The sequence below is a fragment of the Phycodurus eques genome, chromosome 10, assembly GCF_024500275.1.
Source record: "Phycodurus eques isolate BA_2022a chromosome 10, UOR_Pequ_1.1, whole genome shotgun sequence".
NCBI classification, from domain to species: domain Eukaryota; kingdom Metazoa; phylum Chordata; class Actinopteri; order Syngnathiformes; family Syngnathidae; genus Phycodurus; species Phycodurus eques.
The window spans coordinates 771619-790689 of NC_084534.1; the positions used below are offsets into that span (position 1 = coordinate 771619).

The window sequence follows — 19071 nt, forward strand, 5'->3', positions numbered from 1 at the left end:
ACGACATCCACAATTTTCAAAAACAATTTGAAATGTGGACTCGTCGGACCACAGAACACTTTTCCACTTTGCATCAGTCCATCTTAAGATGAGCTTGGGCCCAGAGAAGCCGGCGGCGTTTCTGGGTGTTGTTGGATCAATGGCTTTTGCTTTGCATGGTAGACTTTCAATTTGTACTTACGGGTGTAGCGCCAAACTGTATTTACTGACCTTGGTTTTCTGAAGTGTTCCTGAGCCCACCTGTTTCCAGTTAGCCTGTTCACCTGCGGGATGTTCCAAACACGTGTTTGATGAGCGTTCCTCAACTTTCTCAGTCTTTTTTGCGACCTGTCCCAGCTATTTTGGAACGTGTTGCTGCCATAAAATTCTAAGTTCATGATTATTTGCTAAAAACAATAAAGTTGATCAGTTTGAACATGAAATATCTTGTCTTTGTCGTGTATTCAATGAAATATAGGTTGAACATGATTTGCAAATCATTGTATTCTCTTTTTATTTCTGTTTAACACAACGTCCCAACTTCATTGAAATTGGGATTGTACATATTCATGTTTAGCTTTCAGTTCCAGGATCTTGAGGGACTGGCGGCTATTGCAGTTCACGTTTTAGCACAGTCTTTGGGTGTTATTTCCTTGAGCAATAACGGTACAACAGAAATCATCTTAAAAATGACACCATTTTTGAATATGAGCTTTTACATTCAAATGAGAAGGTTGCTATTGTACTCATTTTTATGTGCCTACCAGCACTGCAAACCTGACTACTTTTATTTTCTTTACACCGATAAATATTTAGCAGGAAAATTCATGTTTCTTTTTGCCACCATCTCCTTGTTAACAAAGACCATGGTGTTACTTTTTGCATTATTTGGGTATTATTACATTAGTAGAGTCCTTCTCACCTCACCGCTGGACAAAATGTTTTTCATCCAATACTTAACACCTTTCACTTACAGTTGTGCTCACTATTATTGGCACGCCTTGATTTTTTTTTTTTTTTTTTTGCATAACCTGTATAATATCTTCAGAAATAAATGGAAATGTACCAAACTTATATCATCAGGATCTTTTAATTGGAGGTCCCAAGTAATTTAACAAAGAAAAATGTTTATTTTCGAGCTCTTGAACATTCGACATTTTGCTCTGAAATCTCTTGATAATTTCCTTATGACATGACACCTGTGGTACCGACGAGGCCTCCCAGTACCAGATTTAACAAAGCAGCCCCCACAGCATGATGGATCCTCCACCACGGTTGACTGTTAGCAGGGTGTCCTTTTCCTGAAAGGCTTTATTGCGCCATCTGTAAACATACTGTTCGTGTGCATCGTTACAAAGCTCTATTTTTGTTTCATCTGTCCATAAAATAGTGTTTATCATTTGCTCTTTTGTATTAAGTTTTTCCCGAGAAAAATGTTGTTCCACTTCAGTCAACATACAGATATATGGGTAAATGTCTGCGCTTCGTCCTATTTTCAAAATGTTATTGATGATTTAAAATGGAAGGCAATCCTTATTGACAGACTCAATGGTGGTGGCCCCACTGAAATACACAAAAGTGCATCACAATAAAGAGATGAGTAGCTTCATAAAAAAAAAAAAAAATGGTGCAAAGGTGTTGCCCGTCCAACAGGAATACAGATACAAGTGCAGAAAGGATGCTAATTACTCATTGAATCGAAAAGGCATCTTACGCCACAGGAGCTGAATCCTCTATATTCCAAAAAGCAATTCGCATCTTCAGAGGAATTGAGCAAATCATGAAACGTAATTTTGGACATTTTGCTTTCAAGGTTTGCGAAATATTACTTTGGAGTTGTCCCCTTAGAAATAAATACGAGCTTGTGACGGGATCATGGGCAATCATTCGAAGGGTCGCATCAGGAGCATATGGTTTGACTTTCCCAACGAAACTCGAGCGTTCTCGAGCAAATCGTCCCGACATATCGTATCGCGGTGGCCACCTGGACGTTCCGGCGGCGCCGGCGGGCCTGCGCCAAACGCGAGGGTCGCCTTCGTCTCGCTTGGGCGGGTCTCTTGTGCGGTCGGCGCTACAGGGATACCAAGATGGAAATGCAGGGGCTGCCAGCTGCCCGAAACGCTCACTCGCAACATGGCGCCTTGTCAGCATGTCGGCTCTCTTCCGAGGGAAAGAAAGCGGACCTCCAATTGGGGGACGAGAACAGCACACCGGGGACGTGTCCGCAAAACGGGAGCGAGGCGGACAAAGACGAGCGACGCAACGGGACGCTTCGTAACGTGAGCGCCGGGCGAGACGACGAGAAGCGCGACATCTTGAGCACGTCGAGCTTTGTTCGTTGCGGTCGGAGCCCGGATTCGAAATTGCAAATGGCGCCGATTCCAGCCGAAGGGGAAGAGGAACCGACGCCTCGGCCGACGTTGTCACCGTTGCCAGGTTCACGGCACCCGCGCGGGGACGGGCCAGATCGACTTCCATCGCGGGAGGGCGACGGCAACGCTCAGGAGCTGCTTGTAGTCTTCAATGTATTTGAGGACGACCGAAATTGGGATCGAGTGGGCTCCTCGGCCAAAGTGAAAACGTCCCGTGAGCCCATGGAGGTCGGAAACGCCGCTAACGCTCACCTCGGCCGCCCGGATCCGCCGGATTTCGCCGGCAAGGTCTGTAGCGAACAGCGCGACTGCTACCGCACCGTCGAAGATGTTGTTTTGACCAACAAATACGGCGAGAAGCTATGCGGCCAGATATGTACCGAAAACGGCGACGGGGAGGCGTTGCGCGAGCTTTCGTTCCAGGCACGCCACGACGAGCTCCTCCCGACACATTCCGACATTGCGGAAACTATGGAGGCCTCGCAGTTGATTCTGGAATCTGCCGCATTCGATGACGCCGCCGCCGACCCCGGCGGTCTTTCCTCGGCCACGGACGCGAACCAAAGCTTTTCTGGGACCATTATGATAAACAATCAAACCATAATCGTGACCATAGAGAACGGCACACTGACTCTGGCGGCCCCATCGGACGGGTGTGTTCGCAAAGACGACGATCTGCTCACTTTAAAGGAGCATTTGGGAGTCAAAGATAACCGAGACATCGTTCTTCTCAACTACGACGGCGGCTGCACGAAAGCAATCGGGAAGATCGTTTCCAGTCACCAGGAAGAGGTCCGGCCAGGGGCGTCCGTACGGGACTCTGAGCAGCCCCCAATGGACAACGCATCTTTGCCCACCCCGGGTACCTCCCTCCCTCACTCCTGTGCCATGCTCAAGAAGGAGGCAGGCCAAATAACACGGGGGGATTTGCTCGCCTCGTCGCCGCCGCAACCTACGATAGCAAACAAACGCTCTAAATGCGGACCGCTCTTCCGGGCCAACAAGGTGATAGCGCTTTCTTTTGCTTGCCCGAAAGCGGGCTGCTCCTGCGCGTTTGACACGCGGCAAAAGCTGAAGGTTCACCTCCTGAACCACGCCGAAGACCCGCGCCCCTACCGATGCACAGTGGAAGGCTGCGGCTGGGCCTTTGCCACGTCCTACAAACTGAAGCGCCACCTTCAGTCCCACAACAAGCAACGGCCGCACACTTGTCATTTTGCGGGCTGCGGCCGATGCTTCACCACAGTGTACAACCTCAAGGCTCATACCAAAGTCCACGAGCAAGACGACACGTTCGTTTGCGAGATCTGCAATGAGAGGTTCCGCAGCGCAACGCGACTGGGCAATCACCAAAGAGTCCACTTTGAGCCGCAGAGGCCCCACAAGTGCGAGTTCCCAGGTAACACGTTTGCGCCGCCGAACGGTACGCTATGGAGTTCTGTCAGTTTGTACTGCGCCGGCTTCTTCAGAGATGCGATTGTTGTTGGACTTACCCAAATTGAATAGGGTGAAATTTTCCGGGGGGGCGACACTCTTCGATAGAGCCCATCCAAGTAGGCCTACTGGTCTTCGTGCTCGTCGGTTTTTCTCGTTGAGTGTTGCACGGGGATGAGGGGAAACTGTCCCCTTGGTTTTGCTGTGACGTTCCAGAAGTTGACTTTCACTATGACAACCGCTCGACGGCTGACGAATGCGTTTTATGCTTCGCCGCCGAGAAAAGGTCCTCATCCTGAACGGGTGTTGTTGGAGGTCTCCACCAACTTGCCGAACCCCGCCCCCCCCCCGAGTTTGGGAAAGCGTGCTCTACGTCATTCATAGCATCATTCGCTCCGTGTCATTTGTCAAGGGACTTGTATGATTTGCTCGTTGTTTTGGTTTCAAGGCTGTGAGAAAACGTTCATCACCTTCAGTGCCCTCTACTCGCACAACCGCACCCACTTCCGAGAAACGGGCCATTTCACCTGCACCTACCCGGGATGCGCCAAGATGTATGACAAGGCCTGTCGCCTCAAGATCCATTTGCGAAGTCACACCGGTAAGCTGATTCTCAGTCAGAGTTAAAACACTGCCGATTGGCTCGGCGCAGAAGCCGATAGCTGATGGGCTTTCATTTGTAATTTACATTACAATGCCAATGTTCAATATATTCTGCGAGTTAATTGTTCTTAAAAATGACTTACTTGCATTATTACGCTCTAATACCGCTATATCAATTGGCATAAGAAACATCGAGATTATCGTTTGTTGTGATCATTTTGGGGTAAATAGAGCATTATTAAAAAACTAAACGGATAATATATTGAGCGAGAGAGCCATGGATAACAAAAATATTGTTCAAACAGTTTAAAAAAAAAATAGCGGAACAGCTATCATAAAAATCTGCGATATAGCGGGACAGCGAAGCGGATACCGCGTTATAGTGGAGGATCACTGCATCTGTAATCCGTGCCAAATTGCTGGGACTCATTGTTTCCATGACGTGCATCCTGAGACTCGCATAGCTTCAATTGTAAAATATAATCTAAAAGTACGAGTTACTTTTTGTCAAGGATGAAGAATATATCGTGTGTAATGTTGTATTAGCTGTCTGTCTTGTTCCACCATATGCGTTCAAATAGCCGTCCATTCCGTAGGACTTTATTTGCGCCCTTTTTTCATTTCAAATGGTGATCGCATTCTTCCAACAGTGCGTGCGTCGTCTGCAAGATGTGTCCGTGTGGGAAAACATGGAACGTTGAGGCAGAAATTTTGCATCGACCTAATTTTGTCGTCGACTTAGTAGACTTCTTTTCATTTGTTTCCCCAATCCTACATTCTGTTGTGCTTTATTTCACATAGCATGTACAAAATGTGTTCCCGGCATCACCTATTTGTTATTTGTTTTTGGTTTCCCCCCCCCCGCTGTAAATTAGCCCTCAGTATACTGTAGCTCCCGAGAAAGTAAAAAGCGCAACTGATTGCGCCATTTGTTACTGCAGACTCTGTAGAAATAGGTCGGCGCGGTGGCACCGAGCCTGGGGGAAACGGTGCGTAAAAGACGGAGACTGTCCAATGTTTGGGATCACTTTAACTTGAAAAAGGAGATGACCAAAGAGCAATGTGTCTGCTGCAATGCAGAACAGGCTGACGCAAGGTAACGTAATTGTCGTGAGCGGATTTAATATAACCTACCATCGCCAGCTAGTTTTGAAATGCCCCCCACACAAGTGGTCAAGGATAGACACAGCTGCCGGTGCACGTCGAAGCGCGCTATTGAACAAATGGTAACAAAATAAATGCATCGTAAGCACGTTCATACACGAGCTGCAATGACCCCAACGACCCCCAGGGACTCAACGCGCAGACCGGCTAACCTGAGCTCACAACAGCCAACGACAGCGTTTTAAGGCCACGCACTTTCAAAGTCACAGATAATAAATACACTGTAGAACGTTGTGGATGGCAACCATAAGTGGACGAAAAATAACTGCCCTTCACGTGCGTATTTTGTCTTGGTATTTGTTGTTTAATAATGCAATATCCATTTGTGGGAGATGAATCGAAGCGATAATCGGTGGATTCATCAGTTCTAAAAATATTCAACAGTGCACCCATCTGTCCATCGATGGATGGATGGATGGGTTTGGGATTTGTTTAGTAGTATTTCTTAACTTTATGAACTGTAAAACTCAGATACTATGCCAAATTAACCTGGATAATTGCTGTTAACTTTTCAAATGCCAGCCTCATTTTATGGACATCCCGTTTTTGCCTTTCCAGGTGAGAGGCCATTTGTTTGTGACTCCGAAGGGTGCGGCTGGTCCTTCACAAGCATGTCAAAATTGCTCCGTCACAAACGGTAAGTACGCTTTCACTTTGAGTATCAAGAGTTATGCCCAGAGGTGCGCATACCGGTCATTAGAAATGTGTGCCACATTAAAGGAAGATTGCTGGCTCTGCATGGCTAAAATTGGCGTCATAATTCATTTTGGGACATGGTTGACGCAATGATTCTATGCTTCTTGATGATTGGAAGAGAAGGTTGTTCTCAGGATATTTTCACATCGGTCTTTTCAGCTGTAGAAACAAACTACGAGCAATTAGAGTGCATGTTTTGCACCTGTGAATAATGTTCGGGGTCGAGCCCTGCCGCAAATAGCGAAAATCCAACAGTAATTGGCTTTGCCCCCAAAAAATGGTTCATAATAATTGCCGATAGACGCCACAAGAAAAAAAAAAACACCCACAAACCACGACATGAAACTCCTTTACTCACTTCAACATGGTTCCGTCCCCTTGTAGTGCCGTGGACATTTCGACCCAAGGTAATATATGGGGGGGGGGGGAGAAAAAATATATTCTTAACTGCCTATCCTCACTAGTGTAGCGGGTGAACTGATAATTAATACTTTGTACAAAAGCCTTTCTTTGCAATGTCAGCTTCCTGTATGGAGAAACTAGTCACATGCATTGTTTGCATATATATACAACCCCAATTGCAATGAAGTTGGGACATTGTGTTAAACATAAATAAAAACAGAATACAATGATTTGCAAATCATGTTTGACCTCTATTTCATTGAATACACGACAAAGACAAGATATTTCATGTTCAAACTGATCAACTTGATTGTTTTTAGCAAATAATCACAAACTTAGAATTTTATGGCTGCAACACGTCCCAAAGAAGATGGGACAGGGTCCTGTTTCCCACTCTGTTTCATCACCTTTTCTTTGAACAACACTCAATAAACGTTTGGGAACTGAGGACACTCATTGTTGAAGCTTTGGAGGTGGAATTCTTTCCCATTCTTGCTCGATGTACAGCTTTAGCCAGTTCAACAGGTCTCCGTTGTCGTATTTTACGCTTCATAATGCGCCACACATTTTCAAAGGGAGACAGGTCTGGACTGCAGGCAGGCCAGTCTAGTACTGCACTCTTTTACGACGAAGCCACGCTGTTGTAACACGTGCAGAATGTGGTTTGGCATTGTCTTTCTGAAATAAGCAGGGGCGTCCGTGAAAAAGACGTTGCTCGGATGGCAGCGTATGTTTCTCCACAACCTGTATGTACCTTTCAGCATGAATGGTGCCTTCACAGAGGTGTAAGTGACCCATGCCATTGGCACTAACACAGTCCCATACCATCACAGATGCCGGCTTTTGAACTTTGCGTCCATAACAGTCCGGACGATTCTTTTCCTCTTTGGGCCGGAGGACACGACGTCCACAATTTCCAAAAACAATTTGAAATGTGGACTCGTCGGACCGCAGAACACTTTTCCACTTTGCGTCGGTCCATCTTAGATGATCTCTGGCCCAGAGAAGCCGGCGGCGTTTCTGGGTGTTGTTGATCAATGGCTTTTGCTTTGCATAGTAGAGTTTCGAGTTGCACTTACGGATGTAGCGCCGAACTGTATTTACCGACCTTGGTTTTCTGAAGTGTTCCTGACCCCATGCGGTGATATCCTTTCCACATTGATGTCTGCTTTTGATGCAGTGCCGCCCGAGGGACCGAAGGTCACGGGCATTCAATGTCGGTTTTCGGCCTTGCCGCTGACATGCAGTGATTTCTCCAGATTCTCTGAACCTTTTGATGATATTATGGACCGGAGATGATGAAATCCCTAAATTCCTTGCAATTGTACATTGAGGAACATTGTCCTTAAACTGTTGGACTATTTTCTCCCGCACTTGTTCACAAAGAGGTGAACCTCGCCCCATCTTTGCTTGTGAATTCAGGAAAGCAATCATGGCACCCACCTGTTCCCAATGAGCCTGTCCACCTGTGTTATGTTCCAAACAGGTGTTTGATGAGCGTTCCTCAACTTCCTCAGTCTTTTTTGGAACGCGTTGCAGCCATCAAATTCTAAGTTCATGATTATTTGTTAAAAACCATAAAGTTGATCAGTTTGAACATTAAATATCTTGTGTTTGTAGTTAAATATAGGTTTGTTCAGCAACTCATTGTATTCTGTTTTTATTTGTTGATACACAACGTCCCAAATTCATTGGAATTGGGGTTGCATGTGTATGTGTATACTTTATGCATTCCTTACAATAATATTAAATATATTTTTAGGAATAAAACCTCATGTTGGTCATCATCCTGGTGGTACTTGGAGCGCAAAATATCTTTTGGGTGGTCCAAGTCACACACTGCATTCCTCTTTTTTTTCCTGTTTAACAGAAAACATGATGATGATCGCCGCTTCATCTGCACTGAGGAAGGTTGCGGGAAATCCTTTACCCGAGCAGAGCACCTCAAAGGTCACAGCATCACTCATCTCGGCACCAAGCCCTTTCAGTGCCATGCTGAAGGTAGATTCTTCAACTATTATAATTTGATCGTAATCTACATTGTACAGATTCGATTAGAAAATAACATAATTATTGTTTGTAATAAAACTTGTATAACTCGTGCTTGTGAGTTTCTAACATAAGTTACAGTACCACCCCGTTTATTGTGGAGGATAGAAACACCGTCGCTGTCGTCATAGGCTGTTTCGTACTCCTTGAACGTTGGCGGCGTGATCCATTCCACGCATCCACCAGCCACGCGCAGATGTAATTTCTGAATCTTACTCCGCGGCGGACTACTATGCGAGCGCATTGGCCTGGGGTTCCGCCTGTGCGCTCAGGACCTGCTTTGGATAAGTCACAGGCGTTGACGAGACCAGAACAAAACACTTCCGCCGCTTCTGCTGTTAAGAACTAACGGTACTTTTACTCCGTTACAATGAGCTAAATGTCGCTCGCTACTTTTATTTATCAATTATTGCTTATTTAACAACTATTTCGTGTGCGAGACTGCGACTTCGACTTTGCATTTTCGCGTCGAGTCGCTGCGGGCCGTGGCCGTGGTTGTGGTCCCAGAGGAACCGCGAAGCACATCGGCGACAAGAGTCGATCCGCTAATACAGGTTGTATGAATTGGGAAGCACGCCTACAATTACCGAATTAGTTTACGGATGTAAATGTTGAATGTATTAAGCGACGGAACGATGTTAGGGATTATGTCACAACACAGAATGAACTAACTTCAAATTCAGAAATGCCCAATAAAAACTGGAAAATATCGTGCCGTATTTTCACGACCATAAGGCGCACCGCATTATCCTCATCTTCTGTATCCGAAATGAACAGCTGGGCAAGTTCTCCATCAAACACGCCAGGGTTCCCTCTCGTCATTGTCGGAGTCAGTCTCGTTGCCGGGGGAGGGGGGGGCCGTTCGGCAACGATGGCGGCTTTTACGAAAGCTCGAACAACAGTGCAAGCAGACACGTTACCACCTCGCCTTGTTTCCTTCGTCTTCTTGACTTGGCGAAGCTCGTTTTCCTGCTTCCTCCACTTGCGAGCGAACCATGGGTTCGTTGATCTTGAATTCTCTCGCGGCTGCTCGATTCCCATGTTCCCAACTGTAACTGGGATGTAACTGACAGCTTGCAGTTGAAACTGCGCTTCGTAGGTGCCGTTTTCGGGGGTCCTTAGCCAAACCGATGTTGATTAGCACAATGCACATACCGGCGCTTTATACCTACTGGGGGGGGGGGGGGTGCCTTTAGCTTCCTCTGTCACGCGCACCCTTCCCCCTTTAACGTCCGCACGCTGTCCTCAGTCACGTCCGCCTTTCATTTATATAAGCAGCGTGTCGGCAGGAAACGCTCCCAGTCAGTCGAGCGGAGCGCTCATCGAAGCCGCACAACATTTACAGATTTGTGCTGTATTATAAGGCGCCCCGTCCATTTTGGAGAAAATGTAAGACTTTTAAGTGCGCCTTATGGTCGTGAAAATACAAAATTGGTCAAAACGGAGATTAAATTGACTCTGAAAAGTCAAAAGTCAGTTTCGGCCGTGATCACAGAATCAGCAAGTCTTTTGCTTTGAATAGTCGACAGGGTCGCGAGAAATATGTTGGGAGAAAAAGACGCAAATTAGAACTGCCTAAGGATTTGAGAAGAATCAAGCGTGAAGCTACCGGGAACCTATTATCTTAAGTTCTGTCATATTTCAGAAGTGCCAACCTACATGGAATACCTCGAAGATGTTCGTTGTTCAGAGACATGACCGAGGTTAGGAAAGCTGAAACAAGGCTACCACTGAACAAGACACACAAGATCAGGTGTCTAGAGTGGGCCAAGAAAAGTCTGCAGACAGATTTCTCAAATATTTTATTGACTGATGAAATGAGAGTGACTCTTGATAGACCAGCCCGTGGCTGGATCACCAGCGGGTACACAGCTCCACTTCAACTGAGAACCCAAGCAAAGTGGAGGTGGGATACTGGTTTGGGCTGGCATTATTAAAGATGAGCTGGTTGGACCTTTTCAGGTTGAAGCTGGGCTCAACACGAACTCCCAGTTTGTAGAAGACACCGTCTTCAGGCAAGTGGTACAGGAATGTGCAGGGCACGGCTCCATCACATGCATCCAAGTGGTTCCTTGAGATACGCGTTTATTTTGTTCCATGATCATGTTCTGATCTCAAAAAGTCGTATCTCAAAACTTACTTCCCCATTAAAATGAATGAGAAATGTTGGAGTGACAACTGCTGAATGTCTGTGTGTGTGTGTGTGTGTGTGTGTGTGTGTTGTAATGTTCGCTGCTGATAGTGAAATTGTGTGTACAACTTTGGTCTTTTCTGTTCTTCAGGTTGTAATGCCAAATTTTCAGCTCGCAGCAGCCTCTACATCCACACCAAGAAACACAAGCAGGACGCAAGCACACTTAGGACTCGGTGTCCCGTGGCCGACTGCTCCAAGCACTTCTCCTCCCGCAGCGCTCTTAAGAGTCACATGCTCAAACAACACCAGCTTAGCCCTGGTCAGTAAGCGTTATTGTCCTCAAAATGTTGTCCATGTCGATTATCAGTCATCCAGCTCATGGTAATCTGCAAAATTTGCCTTGAGACAATTGGAATGTGTTGTTTGTTGACAAAGAAGCCTTTTGGATGACAGATGGCGTATGTTTAATCCAAAAGGCTTCTTGAGTTCAAAATTTTGGAGTGAATTGGACTTGATTCACTTTTCTCGCTCTCCCTGTATTTTGTGTTCCTGTGTTACTCAGGACTGCAAGAGGCTTCCCTTGCGCATCGTGTCTTTAGCAGTTTTAACAAAGATGAATCCTCTTCTATTCTAGATGTTCTGAACCAGATGGAGACCACACCCGCCCTGACCCCGAGCAGTGAGCTAATTAGCCCCACACAAGTAACCGTTTCCGGGCCAAGTATTCCTGGGAGTGAGCAGCTGACAAACTTGGACCTCAGCTCACTCTTCTCTGTGCCTGGACCCACCACATCTGCTGCTGGCACTGGTGTTGGGGTTCCTATTGGCGGGAGCAACTCAAACTCCAGTGGAACTTTCACTATGGACCTCTCCATGGTCAGCTCGGGCATCCTCACCATCGACCCGTCTCCAGTTGGCACAGCACTTTGCACTTCTAGCAGCGCCACATTCGCCAGGCCCGTGGACCCTCTCATACTGGCACAGAGTATTGAAATGAGTCCCCATCACAGTTTGGGTGGCACAGTGGGGGATGTTCTCCCCCCTCAGGGCACCCTCAATCTTGATGACGTGCAGAGTGTCACACCAGAGGCCTTGGGAGCGCTTGCGTCTCTCTCCATGCAGGGTACCTGTGCGCTTCCAGACCCCGCACTGCAGCACCCGCTCGGCTCCTCCGGGGCTCTTGGCGTCGAACCCTCCGCCTCCTTGGCAGCTGCCCCTGTTTCACAACTGTTGCTCTCGCCTACGAAGATGGCGGAGGTGGGTGGCCAGGGAGGGGGCGGAACTCTCACACATTTTGTTTTCCCTCGTCACAGCAGCATCTTAAGCTTGCGGAAAGACAGAGAAATTAATGCAGTATCACACAGCAATTTCTCGGTGAGCTGCATAGTTTTCGAATATGAAAATGTGGAATTATTAGGTTTTCTTCTCAGTCATATTTGTTGGGATGTGCGTATTTAATCAATGTCCATAAAACTGTCTGGAGGTAGAAACTATTAGATTTGGGTTGAGATTCAGATGGCGCCACATGCGTGAGTTGATTTTTTTTTTTTTAATTTATTTTTTATTGTGAACTGAAGCTCCACTGTAGGCTGTACCTGTGATTGCTAGCCAGTGGTCTTAGCCTTGAAAAATATAGCGGTTTGCCGTCACCCAAAAGAGCTTTGGTTTGCGAAAGGAAACCGTCGTGACCGAAATTATCTTTTGTGCCAGAATGGCGGCTCTGCAAGGACCGACTACAGAGCCATTCAGCTGGCCAAGAGGAAGAAGCAGATTTGCCCTTCAGTCTCTGGTAACACCAACGCAGACCAGCGTAGGCTGTTCTTTGAAGTACCCCGTGAAATACCCCTTCATTACGCAAGAATTCTGATTCTGTCTTCTTTTAAATTCAGGGGCTTCTGGATCAAGTCAGAGAAAATCAAAAGGAGACAAATCGGCTCAATCGAGTGGCCGCTACGGTGATGGAGCTGCAGCTGCTTACGGGGGCCTGAGCTCTGTCACCGGCTCTCAATTTGTCCAAATTCAGCTACTACAGGTGAGATTACAGGACGTGAGTACGGGGGGGTCCGGGGTGTATGACCGTACCGACAGAATGTTTTGGGGTTACGCGCAATGAACTGGTTTGCTTGCATCGGAATACGTTGCCGCGTAGCAGAAGAAGGCGTGCTCAGTTACTGCTGGACCTGTTCGTCATTGCTTAGATGTATGGTAGTACATCTAAACAATACCAGTACTTCAAATGGTCATGCGTCAGTCGACAGGAAACCGTGCCCTGCCAGCTCAGCTCAAGTGAATCTGGTGGAGAAGGGTACACGTCAGCTGGCTCCTGGGAAGCAAGTTGGCATGACCAAATCAAGTTCATGCCCGACACTGCCGCGACTTGGTGCGCCGGACGTGCTCACACGTCCCAGAAAATGTTCCAAAGAAACGCTCTTTGCGGTGGTGCCCGTTGGGCGCGCTCGATTTTCCCTTTTGAAAGAAAGCATTTCGTAAAAGAACGCGTGGCGTCTCGCCCCTTGAATTTTGGGGCGGTTAGAAGTTCAAACTTGTGGTCGCTTGTCATCGTGGTCTGTTTCTGACTTTGTTCAGGATGACCCAGCAAGTGAGGGTGATCTCGCCTTTCAGCTCAGCTCGCAGCCCTCCGCTTCTCATTCTCAGCTCACCGTTGACCTTCCCGTCAACATTTTGCAGGTGTGTTGTTTTGCATTTATAGTGCCTTCGATGCAGAACGCAAACCTAATAACCTTTTGACCTCCCCCCCCCCCCCCACAGGAAAGCATGGCAATCACCGAGGAAAACTGCGGCGCTGACAACTGCCAATTCACAGGGAGCACAATCAACCTTCAAGACCTGGAGTGAGTGACGGCACACTTTCCTTCCATGCCACTGTAGACTGTTTACATCAGAAAATGCAGCCAACTTTGACCAATATTTTAGATGCAGTTAATCTGACTTGAGGAGACTTGAAAAATATCATGATCCATCCACTTTCTACCGGAGTTGGAAAGCTTGACCCTCAATCCCTTGACCTTTGCCTGAGAGGCGGGATTTGGTCGATACCATTGAGAGTGCACCCGAAGAAGAGATGAAATGTGTTAAGGCGGGCGTCCTGTCGTTTGCGATACTGAACCGAATTCAAGCCCAGAGAACAAAGTCATTCGGGCATAGCGGTACAAGGTGCCCCGCTCGTCACATCGTGATATCGGTGAGAAGCGGCAATTAAAAATGAGCTTTCGTACTGAAGTCATGGACTCGTATCATTTTTTTTGTTCGCCCCCAGCCCGTTCCAATGCGAAAATGGATTAAGATTTATGGTTACACGAATGCCGCAAAATGCTACGTCGCTTTGCGTGTCGCCGTTTGCTGTTTACACTCTACTTGCCTTACAACTTTTCTGCCATTTCCATTTCTAATATGTGAACTTGTAGAAGGCAGCACGAAGTTCATAGTTGAAAATGAATTGTGTAATGATTATGGATGTTGATTTATGAATGACTTGTATTAAGGTGTCTTGGGTGATTATTAAATGGCAGAGACGAAGACAGACTTATAAAGTCATTAAAGGTACAGGCACCGTTTTTCCATATCTGTTGTCATTTTTCAGAAACCCACAGACCCAGCCAACGAAACATCCAAAACATTTAAAGAACCAAATTCAATTTAATGCCTATCTTTTTTCATTTTTATTTTTAATGAACCTGTATTTGTACGTCCATTTCAAGTGACCTCTATCGTCACGCGGGTCGCAGGTCGCGGGTCGCGGGCCGCGGGCGTGCCGGAGCCTATCCCCCCCGCTGTCATCGGGCAGGAGGCGGGGTACAACCCAGAATTGGTCGCCAGCCCATCGCAGGGCACATACAAACAGACAACCATTCGCACTCACATGCACACCTACGGGCAATTTAGAGTCTTCAATCAACCTACCGCGTGTGTTTTTCGGATGTGGGAGGAAGCCGGAGAGTACCCGAAGAAAAGCCACGCAGGCACGGGGAGAACGTGCAAACTCCACAAACAGGGGAGGCCGGATTGGAACCCGGATCCTCAGAACTGTGAGGCAGACGTGGCCACTGTGCCGCCCTTGTAGCGTGTGCAGTGAGCAGCATAATGTAACGCGTCTTGTTCAACATAAAATCCCCATTCTGCGTGAGTCTGGACCTGGTCTATTGCATATGAGCTTTCCTCCTCATGTTATGCTCAATGATTACTCCTAAAAATGGATCATCAACTCTTTCTAGGTTACCCCTGTCAATCGTTACCTCTGGCGTTCTTTCCAGATTGGTAGTCATGTTAACAAACATCATATATTTAGTTTTTGGGATGTTTAATGATATTTTATTTATGTCAAACCACAACCCCCAGATACTGTAGAAAATATTGGAAACATTGCACGTATCGTCCATGTGCATAATGAACAATTAAGGCCCCAGAATTGACCCTTGCGGTACACGTGATATCTGCAAGCGCTGACTTAGATTGGCGTAGCTGGCCGACCTGCTATTTTTTAATGTAGCGCAGTTCAGTTAAAAAAAAAAATGTACTGGAGAACTGAAGAGTGATTCGTTTAGGGGAGGGACTTAAGCGGACCGGTCGGTATACTGAAGAACTCAAGAGTGATTCGTTCGTTGAACTTGCTGACAGAGATCGGTAGGTGATATTTTGTTGTATTTTATTTTTTCCTCAATCTCCCCGCATTTCCTAGTTTACAATATGTGACAACAACGCGTAGTCCTTCGGTGAACATCGCTAAAGTTCACTCCGGGCGCGCTCCCCCCATTCCGGAACCTTCGGTAACTCGAGAGTGTTGTTCACGTCTGTGCCGCTCCATCCAAGTCAAACTGACACATTCAATATGGCGGACGCACTGACTTATCCCTAGCAATAGCCAACACCTTCGCGAGAAAAGTTATAGAAAGTGGAGCAAGCTCTGTCTCCGGTTGCCGCGGTCTCGGGAGCGTCGGACTGAATTTCCGAACGGACCGAAGCGAGGATTGGTCCGAGGCTGCCTGACGTCACGACGGGAAGCGGTTTTGGCCGGAACCCATCACTTCCGCAATGGTGTCAATCACTTGTTTTGGATTTATCTAATGCCAAATATAGTAAACCTTGGTTTATTCCATTTTTTTTCCAATCATCAATTAATTGCATTTTATTTCTCGAAAATAAACTTCTCGAAACCTCCGGAAACTGCGAAGAACTGTGCCACGTTTCAGGCGACTCCTCGATCACGTTCGGCCCCAGGCCAAGTTACAGCATCTACTGTGGAGTGTTCAAGCGGTCCCAAACACCCAGACCACCACCACCACCACCCACCCACACCTTAGCTCCCAGACCAAACATCTGCACGGGGAATAGATCCTCGGACAATTGCACATAATAATTCTACATTTCAGGTAGTTCAATATTCCCATCTTTATGAGTCATGGTTGTCGTAGTCTTGGTTGTCACGACAACAAAGCAAACAACAACATTAACAAAAGAACACACACAGGAAAAAAACAAAGAAAAACAGCACTGGGAGATCCAGATGTAATGCAAATTCTGTGAAAGGAACCCTTTTACTCCGTTTACAGGGACTGTTACGGTTGTGTGAGGAGACGAGGGGACCGCAGAAGCGCTCCGTGCGGTTGGCCGGGCCGTGGGTCGCAGGAGGCGGTTGCGTCGTCGGTCTTCTTCCAGATTGCACGCCCCTTGAGCTCTGTCACAGGGTGGTCGATGTGTGGAGGCCCCGGTCATGCTTTTTTGCTCTTCCCATTTCCAGTACTCGTTAGAAGCACTTCTCTTTTTTACAATATTCGAACGTCCTCGAAATTGTCGAGGACCCGAACTCCTGATTGTTGGACTCAAACCCGGGGACCCCAACCTCTGATTGTCATTGCCCTTTTATGTATTGGACTTGGATCAAACGTTTTGGATATCCTTCCATAAGCTTCTTACAATAGTTGGCAGGAATTTTGGCTGATTCCTCCTGACAGAACTGGTGTAACTGAGCCAAGCCACTTTGTAACCAGTTTGGCACTGTGCTTCGGGTCACTGGCCATTTGGAAGACCCGTTTAAACGCAAGCTTTAACTTCCCGGCTGATTTCTTGAGATGTTGCTTCAGCATTTCCACATAATGTTATGTAGCTCTTCAATAGATCTTTGAAACTGTGTGAAGACCCATCCTGCCTCAAACGCGCCATCATCTTCCCAGTCCCCAAGAAAAATGCAATTTCAGGACTGAATGACTATAGGGCTGTCGCTCTGACATCTGTGGTCATGAAGTCCTTTGAACGCCTTGTGCTGGACCACATCACAGTACCCCTGCTGGACCCCCAGCAGTCAACGTTGGACTTCATCCTGGAACAACTCGACAACGCAGCGACCTACGTGAGGATCCTGTTCATAGACTTCAGCTCTGCATTCAACACCGTCATCCCAGAACTCCTCTCCTCCAAGCTTCTCCAGCTCAGCGACTTGCCTGCCATTTGCCAGTGGATCTACAGCTTCCTGACGGACAGGAAACAGCAGGTGAGGCCGGGTGACACCACCTCATCCACACGCACCATCGGCACCGGGACGCCCCAAAGATGTGTCCTTTCGCCGCTATTTTTCTCTCGCTACATGAACGACTGCACCTCAACGCACCCGACTGTTACATTGCTGAGGTTTGCAGACGACACCACAGTCACCGGCCTCATCAAAGACGGTGACGAGTCGACGGGAAGTGGAGCGGCTGGAGCTTCGGTGCAGCCAACAAAACCTGGAGCTGAACGCTCTCAAGACGGGAGACTTCGGGAATCATCCTTCGCCACAGCTGCCCCTCACACTCTCCAACTGCCCCGTGTCAACCGTCGAGACCTTCAAGTTGCTGGGAATGAGAGTTTCTCAGGACTTGAAGTGGGAGACCAACATCAAAAGCCCAGCAGAGGATGTACTTCCTGTGACTTCTGAGGAAGCGCAGCCTGCCACGGGAGCTATTGAGGCAGCAGTATTCTTCACAGAAGTAATTGATTCGGTTCTGTGTTCATCCATCAGTCTGGTTTGGTGCTGCCACAAAGGGCGTAATCAGAATGCAACGGATAGTCAAAGCTGCAGAAAAAAATATTGGTACCCACCTACTCACTCTTGAGGACTTGCATGAGGCCAGAACTAAGATAAGGGCATGCAAAATCCTCTTGGACCCTCAACATCCTTGTCACCACCTATTCCAGGTGTCATTCCAACAGCTTCTTCCCTCTTGCCGTCAACCTTTGACACAGTTGACTTACAATTTCATTGGAACAGGCTGCCAATTTTGCACCGCTCTGTCGGGACGCTTCTACATTATTCGTGCACCGACTGTTTTATCACGCTGCACGAGTTGCATATTGTTGTTGGTTAACTACTGGCCACTTATGTGTTTGAGAACTCCGCACCATTTGCACAATCGTCACCGTGGCAGATCATTGCACTACTCGTCACTTTAAATTGCTCTGAATTGCTTGAGGACTCTGCAGCATTTGCACGACTGCCCTTATAGCCGCTTCGCTTATTATGATTGGTAAGGCATCAAAAATGTACACAAATGAAAGAAAGTTACTGCTCGACTTATCGTTACAGTTGCGACTCCTTTTCAACTAACGTGAATGCCACTGTGTTTCTGGAACTGCATATACGTCTTGCATTGGGTGGTCTTGATTATTGATGTCTGATGCCGTAGAAAAATCTTACAAATAGCTGTAACAACAAACATACACACACAGTATATCAAATAAATACTTAAGTATTTAAAACAAAAACCAGACTGGATCATAATTTGTTTGGACACAGATCTACTTGTGATTTTACATTCAAGGCCAATGCACACCTGTGAGGCTAACTTTACCTGCTCCAATATCATCTTTTATTGTTATCCTTAGCAATAATTTCTACAATACATATTGTAGTGGACAGTGCTAAAAATATTACGGATGTGTATCGATGTTTTCGATGATTGATATTATTCGGGCTACAAATATCCACCATACCACCCAGCCATAGTTATGCTTTAGTAACATAATCCATAGCAAGTCTTGGGAAACTACTGAGCCTTTGTGACACAAACAAAAACAATCTGCGTTCGAGAAATGCTGCAGCCATTCATCTGTTGCCAGCAGTTTGCGATGAGGTTCGTTCGGACATCGACGAGCTGATCTGATAGGCTGGGCCCTCGCAGTCTCATGCTTGGCCTGTCCAATCACTGCAAACGCCTGTGTTGCGCAATGGATCGCCTGCGCGTGAGG

General features: G+C 47.0%; 1 protein-coding gene across 1 annotated transcript; it reads left to right on the forward strand.

The window, feature by feature from the left end:
* The first annotated feature begins 1801 nt into the window (after positions 1-1801).
* On the forward strand, positions 1802-16598 carry si:dkey-156n14.3 (zinc finger protein ZXDC). Its single transcript, XM_061687422.1, has 12 exons — positions 1802-3750; positions 4234-4386; positions 6111-6189; positions 8521-8651; positions 10982-11152; positions 11468-12090; positions 12544-12622; positions 12723-12865; positions 13420-13521; positions 13603-13685; positions 16401-16535; positions 16589-16598. The coding sequence occupies exons 1-12, from the start codon at positions 2067-2069 to the stop codon at positions 16596-16598; spliced, it is 3393 nt and encodes a 1130-aa protein (XP_061543406.1). The 5' UTR covers positions 1802-2066.
* Positions 16599-19071: the final 2473 nt, after the last annotated feature.